This window comes from Eubalaena glacialis, chromosome 6 (genome assembly GCF_028564815.1).
Source record: "Eubalaena glacialis isolate mEubGla1 chromosome 6, mEubGla1.1.hap2.+ XY, whole genome shotgun sequence".
Taxonomy (NCBI): Eukaryota; Metazoa; Chordata; class Mammalia; order Artiodactyla; family Balaenidae; genus Eubalaena; species Eubalaena glacialis.
In genome coordinates, this window is record NC_083721.1 from 69726801 (window position 1) to 69736829 (window position 10029).

Consider the following 10029-nt stretch of genomic DNA (forward strand, 5'->3'; position numbering starts at 1 on the left):
GGCTAAACTCAAATGCAAAGATCTGAATGTGAAGAAAACTCATTCATTATTTCCAACACACACACACACACACACACACAAACACACACAGAGTCACCAGGTGACGAAGACACGGTAGTGATCAAGGTGACTGGATGAGGCAAAGGATGATCGCAAGACTCACTGGGGTTCACACACTGATGTATAAATAACCAAATACTCCCTCCCAATAGTTCTCTTCCTCAGATCTTCAGGTACCTGGCTTTGCCTCTGTCCACACCACAGGTACAAGGTAGGTGTTCAGCCCCACTTGATGAGTGAGGAATCTGAGGCATGGAGAGGGGACTTGGTGCTGAGGGAAGAGCTAAGGTGGTGGAATACTAGCCCTCTCAGCCCTCCCCCAAACCCTAGACCCCAAGTCCTTTGGACAACTCCACATTAGCTGTCAGGTCACCTGAACAAACCCACAGGAAAAAAATTCCCACAATAAATTCTATCACAGCAGTGGAGGCAATGCTAGTAATTGTGTTTTCCTAGTCACGCTGATTCACCTCCATCCTGGAGATCAGAGACATGACTTATCTACCGTTGCATCCATAGCTCCTAGTACCTGGCACATAATAGGTGCTCGATAAATAGTGAACATGTGAGTTTAGTCCCACTGTTGGTCTTATTTACCTTGTATCCACTCAGTAACAGAGCCAACACTTGAGGACCATGGGGAACATCTAGGTGCTGGGGGTGTGGGTGGTGGGGCATTGAAGCTCAGCCCTGGGTCCTTTAAGGCTATATAACAAGGAGACATGCACTTCTAATCAGGGATCTTGTCCTTTGCCTTCTGTTTCCATTCTACCACCTCAATCCTCAATGAAAGTAGTGAATTCGTTGACTGTATGGTATTGACCTGAATTGATATCTTCTTGGCTTTCCCTGTGGGACAGAGGAGGGTGGCCAAGATTAAGAACAGGAGTATCATGATGAATGTTCAAAAGAATTGGACCCGAGAGCATCTTCTTCCCAAGTGTACACACTCCATCCACCACTCTACAGCCTTGCCAGGCTGATCCTCCCTAAATGTCTGCTAGCCCTCTGCCCCCTTGCTGGGGCTCCCCTTCCCCTTTTCAGACCCACACTCAGGGATCAGGGCTTTCTGGATATTCCTTGGGATTCCTGAACATCCTATGTGAGCTTCCAGTTTTTTCTCATCCAATCCCTGCATAAGGCTTTACTACATCAGGGGAAGCAAAAAGTCATGGTTGGATTTTTTCTGTAAAGAATAAAACTGGTTTATACCCACTGGGCTGGGTGGGGAGGGGCAGGAGACCTGAGTTCCAGTCCTGCCTCTGAGTCTGGAACCTTGTATCAATGTAAAGTGCTAGATTTGTATTAAGATAAGATGGCTCCCTGACCTCAAGGAACTCATCATCTCACAGTAGAATCCTAGTGGGCCCTGAGAGTCAGGGTGAGTAGGGGGCCAGCAGGTGACAGGTAGGACCAGGCTGTGGGATGTTCCAATCAATCCCCAAAGTACAGGATAACATGCACACATAGAGATAAGATCACTTAAAACTGTAATTTCTAGATCTGTAGTCTGTAGAGTGATCAAGTGGCAAACTCCCTCTCTCTCTCTTTGATATTTTATCCCCCTTCCTCCTCGGTTGGTAATCTAGATTTGGGGCAGGGTACTGGCGGGTTTTTCCAAGCTGCTTCTTAATCTGCCCCCCCTTTCCTAGTTGTGAGGTCCAGTTCTCAGGCTCAAGTTCCCCTCTTCCCCTTCCTCAAGGTCATCTATCCTGGTTCAGAAAAGGTGAGAGCCCGCTTTTGAATGTCACGAAGAACTGGGGCGGGGGGGGGGGGGGGCGGTGCGATAAATGAAAAGGAATGGAAGAGAACAGGCTAAAAGATGAGGGAAAGTAGGGGCGGGGAGGACAGAGAGGCGGGCCAGAAGGGCCTGGAGGGAGACGCCGAATGAGGCCGAAGTGGTGGGGATGGGAGGGGGAGTGGAGGTGCCTGAGAAATGTGGAAGGAGATTGGACTCAGAGAAGGTAGGATCGTGGTGGGGTCTAGACACAGGCAAGCTTCCAACCTCCCAATCCCAGTTCCTCTCAGTCAAGGGGCCGGGAAAGAGCGTATCCCGAAGGTGGGCAGCCCTTCCCCGCTCCGGCTGCTCTCATCACCACCGCGGAATACCTGGAGAGGATCGCAGGGGTGCGGGCAGAGTAGGGCAGTTACCTTTCCTCCTCCCAACTCGGGGCCCACTGCAGCCCGGCGCGGCGGCGCAGGCGGAATAACCCGAGGACTGGGCACCAAGGGAAGGGGAGGAGGCAAGGAGGGCGCTTCAGGTGGCTCCTCCTGGTTGTTTAAACTTTGCGCTGGAGAAGGGGCCGGCTCTGTCCTCCCTCCGCCGCCCGCCCGCGGCTCCGCTCGTCCGGGTGTCCTCAGCCTCGCCTTCCTCCTCTGCGGGTCCTACGCCCACTTCCCTCTCGGCTCGGATCCCCATCCGCTCTCCTGTCTCCATCTCTCCCTGTGCCGGAGCGCCCCCCGCTCCCTCCCTCCTCGCTGGATCTCCCGCAAGACGTGAGCGGAAAGTGAATGGGCAGCCCAACCACAAAGACAAATTACCATGAGAAAAATAAATCAGGAAAGCGCCGTTCGCATCCCGCGTTCCCGCCGCCGCGCCCCGCTCCGCCCGCCGAGGCGGGAGCGCCGGGCTTCGGGACGGCTGCATCTGGGGCCTGGCGGGGCAGAGTTTGGGCTCCGCAGGGCCCTGCCAGGGCAGGGGGTCTGGGAAGAATCCGGTGGGGACCCCCGCAGGCGGCGGCGGAGCAGGGACGTCCCCGAGCGCGAGATTGCACACTCCGGGCGGGCCACGCGTTCCCACGCGCCTCGCCGCCTGCGCTCTACCTCCACTGGGTTTACTCGTCCGCCCTCTCGGAGCCTCCATCTCGGCGCCACCCTCGGCGCCTCAGCCCGGCTCTCTCCCAGCCTTTCAACCGTCCGTCCCCTCCTCCAGGCCCGGCCCTGGGTCCCCTTCGCGGCGTGCAGCCCAGACGCCACCGACAGCGGCCGGGCCAGGGCTCCGTGCAGCCCGGACCCGGAGCCGGCTGACGGCGGGAACGCGGCAGCACGGAGGGCGCCCAAGCTGAGGTGGCAGAGGGCGGCGTGGAAGCCCGGGGACTCCCTCCTCTCTGCCCGCAGCCTCCGCCACCTGGTTCCAACTTGCCAGCGGCCCCGGGCCCCTACCCCTCTACCCACCCGAGTTGCTGAAGTTTGCAACTTGCAGCCCAGCCCGCGCAGGGGAAGCGTCCTGGGCTCCCGGGACTCACCTCCGCGCTGCGGGCGCAGGTGCCCGGTTCCGGGCGGCTCCCGGATCCCGGCGGCGGGGAGCTGCGAAGGCGAACCAGGAGGGCTGGCGGCCGGTCTGGGAATGGGGCGGCCGCGCAAGAACGGCCCCAGACCCTCACTCGCCGCTCCAGTGCAGCCGCGACCCGGGCCCGCACCCGCCACCCTCGGGTTCCGCCAGCAGCCGCCGGACGCGCCGCCGACCCGCCCGGCTCAGCGGAGCTGGGCTCAGGCGGCAGCCCTCGCGCTCCAACTAGCTCCCGACCAGGCGCGCGGCTGAGAGCGGGGAGGAGGAGATGAGGGGGCCGAAGGAGGGAGGGAGAAGAGGTGGGGGAGGAGTTGGGAGCGAGCGGAGAGAGGGAAGGGAGCGGGAGAGAAAAGGAGGAGGGTGCCGGAGAGGACCTGCAGCGGCTGGCGCGCCACCCGCCAACTCATGGCGCGCGGAGGAGCGCGAGGGGGCGCCCCGCACCTCCGCGTCCCCGGGCTCGGTCCGAATCCCGCCCTTGGCTTGCCAAGTGTGTTTACACGGAGGGTGGACAGAAGTCCCGCCCCGCAGCCGCCGTTCGAGCGGCGAGACCCAGGTCCCTCGAGCACTGGCTGCCTTTTTGCCACGTCCTGCCTTACCGTCCTCGGCAAGCCCCGTCTCGAACCCGGCTTTCTGTTGGGGCGTCAGCGCACCAGAACCCTGCCCACCCAACCGCTGGGGCCTGAGGAAATTCTCCCTTCCCCTCGGCTCCCCAATTCCCCAGCCCTATCAGCTAGGGACGATCTTCCTGCCTGTGGATTTGAAGGGGGAAAGAATTGCGTACAAAACAAGGGAAATCTGATATAAATTGCAGTCGAAGGGAATGAGATGAGGCTGCTGGGCTGGACTGGAAAACCAGAATCGGCCGGAAAAGGGTTAACTTTACAAGCTGCACGACCTTGAGTGAACCTCTCCAAGCCTCAGTTTCTTCAGCTGTAAACCAGGGTTGGTGATAACCTACCCTACTGAGCGATTGGAGTAGGGGCTACAGTGAATAACATCAGGAACATTGGGAGGGCATCCAATAGATTAGTGAGCGGGGGAGCCGGTGGAGGGCTCTCAGCTGAGGAGGGAAGGTTTAGCGCGACCACACCGAACAAGGCTGAATTGTTTACAAGTTTAAGTATCTAATATTTCTGATGGCTAGAAAACCTGAGGGAAAGACAAGGGGGCAAAAGCTGCTTCAAATCCTATCTGCCCGGCTGCAAGAGGGATGGGAAGAGAGCCCTCTGCTGAACAAAGAAAGGTATTTTAACATTTTTTAAAAAGGTGACCCAAGAAAAGAAAACGAAAGAATGAAGGATACAGACAAAGGACCTGAAATATTAAAGCAGGAGAAGTGTGATTATAAGAGACAGCTAAAGAGAACTGTGAAATAAAAATAGGTAAGTTGGAAGAAGGAAAACATTAAACGACTTTCTAGACTATGCCAGAAATTGAAGAATTAGAGTGAATCATTTTATGTAACAAAATTCTGGATAACGGAAATCCTAGATAAAACAGAGTAATGGAAACGGTAAGAAACCTAGAGAAGCACCCTCCTACACACACACACACACACACACACACACACACACACACACACCCCTCTGAACCAAGGAGAGAAGTAGTTTGGCCAGAATGATGGGAAAGAAAAAAAAGAAAGAATCCAAGAAAGGAGTTTATGAGATGCTGTAAAAAGGGAAACAGTGCACAATCTCAGAAATAATGCCTTTCTAGGGCAACAGGAATGCTGAGATTCATAATGTGCAGAATGGAGAGGAACTTGCAAAGGGAAGACACTCTGAACAAGAGGAGAGAGATGCAGACAAGAAGGAAAAAGGAAGGAAATGGGTATGTCGGGCATACCAGTCTGGTAGACCATCCATTTAATAAGGGGGTAGAAATCAAGTTGGAAGAGGTAGTGCAGGGCATCGAGTCCAAACCTATCATTTTACAGATGAGGACAATGAGATCCAGAGGGGAAGCATTTGTCCCAGAGTTGCGGGCTGGGGTGGGAGCAGGTCTCCTGATCCCCAGTCTGGGACCCTTCCACTGCTGTGAGTGTTGCCCGCCCCCCTCCCCCCGCACTCCCCCATTCCCATTCCTTACAGAACCGTGGGGACTGTTTTGTTATTGCAAAAATAAAATGTGTATGAAATATAGACACCTTTTAATTAATACAAAAATATGAAAATATTCTATATATATAGCAGAGAAAAGGTATGAGCGGGAGAGTTTCCCATTTGTTTGGTTGGGACAGCAGACAAAGTGCCTTCTGAGTGGTTGTCGGCAGCAGCTCTCTCTTGAAAGGCTATAAAAATCTTTTCCATCCTTCACCATATTCTCTCACCCTCCCTCTCTTTTTCCACTATGTTTTGATTGTTTTTTCCTTCTTCTCTTTCCACCATCACTTCATGCCCCTTCCTGGCTCTCCCCGTCCACATTATGAATGAGTGTGGGAGAGGGCTCAGTGCAGGAAGAGAAGAGGGGAGACCCCAGCCTGGGGACACAGCCCAGGAACGCTTCGTTTTCAGGGGAAGCAGGAGCCAAGAAGGGGAGACACCCAAAGAGATACAGACAGAGGAGCAGACATGCTTGGGATGCTAGGCTAATTAAACCTAATTGCATCCTACAGTATTCTATTGACTAACAGTGATTACTCAAGAGCTCTCAATACAAGAGAGCTTCAGAAGTCCAAACCTCAGGAAGGGACAGTTATTTTACTAGCCTGGCTTATCACCTGCTTCAGGCGTCCCCAGAGTTTGGCAAACCCTGAATCGTTTACTAAGAACAAAACCTGGAGCGTTGACCCCATCACCACAGTGTCACCACCATCTTCTGTCACTTTCCTTAAACCTCTGCAATAACCTGTACAGTAATTACTTCTGTTAGGAGCAATTCTTCACCTACCAGAACAGTGTTAATTAAGCAGAATGTAAGTACAGTAATTAATACAGAATTATCCAAAAACAAACATGCTAAAGACCAGCAAACATAGAGGGTGGGAAGAAGTTCTTGGAATTTACTCTTGATCTAGAAATTCCAAACTTACCTTCAACTAAGGTACCAAGAGATTAAGAAGTAAGTCCAAATTCTCATGCTCAAGGGTGACAAACCTGGGGGCCCACCTGAGGGCATTTTCTGGGATATCTAGCTGCCTCTGAAAAACAAGAGTGCAGCCTCTCCCAGGAGTGTATGTAGGTGTGTGAGTGTGTGTGTGTGTGTGTGTGTGTATACCCACCTGTGCATAGCCCAGGCACAAACACAAATCTGGCCTTGCAGCAAAAGGCAAACAAGCCACAGCCACTCATATATCAACAGGAGAGAGAGAATTGAAAAAAAGAAGGCAGCAATCACTTATAATGTCCAAATACTTTTCTATTTGGTCCCAGAATCACCTGCTCATTGTGCCTGGGGATGGAAAAGAAAAAGGAAAATTCCCACCCAGAAGTCGTTGTCAATTTGTGAACCAAAAGCACACTTAGGTTAGAGGAACTGAAGTGTCACTAAATGACAGCTTTGCCATTGTCCTGAGCTGATGTGAGAGAAGAGGCCTTCCTTCCTTCCTTCCTCCCCAAACACTTAAGTGCCACTCACTGTGCTCGTTGGAGAGGTCGTAAGAGGAGAGAGCCAGAGCCTCACAGTCAAGCAGAGAGGCAGCTCTAGTCACAGCAAATGCAGGACCAGAGCACTGCGGGCACGTGGAAGGCCAACAACGAGCTCCACCCAGCAGGGCAAGGAGGTCTTCACAGCAAAGGGCCCTTCTAGCTGGGAATGGAGATGGGGCAGGAACTTGCCAGACAGAGAAGCGGGAGGAAGCAGAGTATTCCAGGCAGAGGGAATAGCATGTATGAAAGCATAAGGCGATATAATTAGATTTCTGTTTTGGAAGAATTACTTGGCCCTGGTTGACAGATTCAGAGAGAGCTGAAGCAGTAAATGTGAACAGGTGCGTTGTTGGAGGAAAGAGCACCGCACCCGCAGTCAGGACTCCTCAGTTCTGAGACCAGCTCGGCTGCTGGCCACTAACGAGCTGGGTGTCCTTGCACAAGCCTCTTAACTTCTCCAACCTCAGTTCCTCGTGGCTAAAATGAGAGGGGTCGATTGGCTGCTTTCTAAGGTCCTCTTGGTACAACATTCTATGATTCTAACTCTCCCTGCAGACACTTCTTTAAATTATGTCCTTTACTATGTTGATGCACTGAGTCTTTTCCACGTGTTTAGCACGTCACAGTTTACAAAAGTCTTTTCCATGCAATAGCTTTTGGCCTTCACGCCATGTGAAGGAGATAGTCACACTGCCGCCTGGGATGGTCTTGTCCAGCCCCGGGGCTGTAAACACCATCTCTCTGCTGATGACATCTAAGTTTCCATTAGCAGCTCTGACCTTTCTCCTGAAACCCAGATTCAGAGAACCAACTGCCTGCTGCCCTCCTCCACGTGAACGTCTAATAGGCATCTCGGACTTAACTTCTGATTTTCTTTCCCCAAACCAGCTCCTCCCTCAGACTCTTCCAACCTAGTAAATTAAAACTCCAGTCTTTGAATTCCTCAAGGCCAAAATCTTGAGTTCATCCCACACTCACCTGTAAACCGTCGATAAGTCCCATTGAAATATTTTCAGAATCTGGCTACTTCTCACCACCTCCTCCTCTAGCACCCCAATTCAAACCACTCTCTTCTCTCACCTGGATGTCTGCTCTGCCTGCTTCCACCTTTGTGCCTACAGTCTGTTCTCCACGCAGTAGCCATCCGCAGTCAGATCCTCGCCCTCCTCTGCCAAAAAAAATCCTTCCATGGCTCACCAGCTCCCTAGAGGAAAAGCCACATCGTCTCCAAGCCCACGAGGCCCTTTCTGATGTCATCTCCTACTGCTCTCCCCTCCTTCACTTCTCGTGAGCCTCCCCAGCCTCTCCACTGTTTCTGGAACACCCGAAGCTCCCACATCCAGGCCTTCGCACTTGCTGTTCTCTCCGCCTGGAAAGCTCTTCTGTCAATGTCCACATGGTCGTTCCCTCTCTTCCTTCAGAGTCTGCTCAAATATCAGTTCATTAGCAATGCATTACTATCCTTTCAAAAATGACAAACCCCTGTCACCCTTTATCATCACCTGACATTGTACATATTTATTATCCATCTGCCCTAACCAGAATATAAATTCCACGACAGCGGAGGCATTGCCCACTTTGTTCATTGCTGTAATCCTAGCCCACAGAATGGTACTAGGTAAAAACAAGTGCACAGTAATGATTTAAGAGTGAATCATTATTATTATCCCCATTTTACAGATAAGGAAACTGAGGCGCAATGTTACAGTTTTCAGAGCCGAGATTTGAACTTAGATTTCTCCATATCAGTGTTCTCTCCAACTGATTATCAGTTAACATCTGTATTTGCACTTAAAAACTTGCAATAGAAGATGCATATTAGAGTAAAACATATACTAATTGTTTTCCACCCAGTTCACCACATGTGTCTATTGACCCACACAGCAGCTCTCCAAGTCACAGCACAGTGGAGCGTGAGCTCTGAAAACCCAAACCTCTAAATGGTCACCAACCCCACATGTGCACATTCATTCTGGCGTCATTTTTGTTTCTTGTGTTATAGTGCTAATTTTTCTTCTCATTTCCTGAGAAAATAAATTCCCTTCCAGGCCTTCACATATTTACTCTCACACATTCTCTCAGGCAGCATGAAGATCAGTGTGTACATGCACACACACGCGCACACACACGCACACATACAACATTTTCATGTCTCCTAAGTCAGGGGTGTGGTGAGAGAAGGCTGACTTTGTAGTTTGCCCTTGGGATGACACCCAGGGATGATCACATCTGGCTCCGCAGGCTGTCAAGAGCAACTCTTCACCTTCCTCTTTCCTGCTTTTCTGACAAACATGTCAGACTGGGGCTGAGGATGAGTCAGGAGGAAGTGAGGTATGGGAGTGGTGTGAAGATCAGAAGGAAGGACAGAGGCACGGCTGGTCCCCCAGATGACACCAGGCTTCCTGGTAGATGCTCCAGATAAAGGGCCAAATCAAGTGCTCAACCCCAGGCAAGGGGGCAGGGGGTCACTCTCCGGACATTTGGACTCAAGGAAGAACACAAGGTGTGGCCACCCTTCTTGAAGACATTTGAAACAAGAGATCTGTATCTGTGATTCTCTCCGAGGACCATGGTGAAGTCACAGAAGTCCCAGATAGATCAGAAAGGATGGGTGTTGGCCAAGAAAACCTACACCAATGTCCCCAGAAGGGGATCTGAATCTTGTCAAGAAGAGAATCCCAGGTTGTAACCAAGAAGAGGCCCAAGCCTGGCACTTAGAGGACCCCAGCAGGGCCAGGCCTCTAGACAGGATGTAGGGAGGCATCTGAAGGAGAACCTGCTGCCTGAGTTGGGGTAGAAAACCACTAACATGGTTGAGGTCCAAAAGGACTCCTTTACTCTGGCCAAAATGTCTCTCCTCTGGTGTTCCACGGCCTGTGAAATCCATGGTGGGGAAAAAATAGGTTGGCATAATGCCTTAAGCTGACCCATAAATTAACAAACAACCCCTTAGCAGGAATGGGCGGTAAACAGTAATTCCCTCCAAATTACCTACCGAGCACACCACTGTGCTGGCACCATACAACGCATGCAGAATCCTGGCCCGTGGAGAGCAGTCATTCAATACTTTATTACTGATTGAACACATGGAGG

The 10029-nt window shown here is 51.8% G+C and overlaps 1 protein-coding gene across 3 annotated transcripts in view; it reads right to left on the minus strand.

Moving 5' to 3' along the window:
* The window catches only part of SEMA5B (semaphorin 5B), a 118912-nt gene extending 115123 nt beyond the window's left edge, over positions 1–3789 (minus strand). Inside the window, exons 1-2 of one of the 3 annotated variants that reach the window (XM_061194255.1) lie at positions 3724–3789; positions 3306–3366 (exon numbers count right to left, since the gene is read on the minus strand). In XM_061194255.1, the coding sequence (XP_061050238.1) occupies positions 3306–3366; positions 3724–3756 (94 nt within the window). In that variant the 5' untranslated portion in view covers positions 3757–3789. Of the gene's footprint in view, positions 1–3305; positions 3367–3723 lie in introns of those variants that run through there. The other 2 variants (XM_061194257.1, XM_061194254.1) reach the window with 2 other exon arrangements.
* Between the last annotated feature and the right edge of the window lie 6240 nt (positions 3790–10029).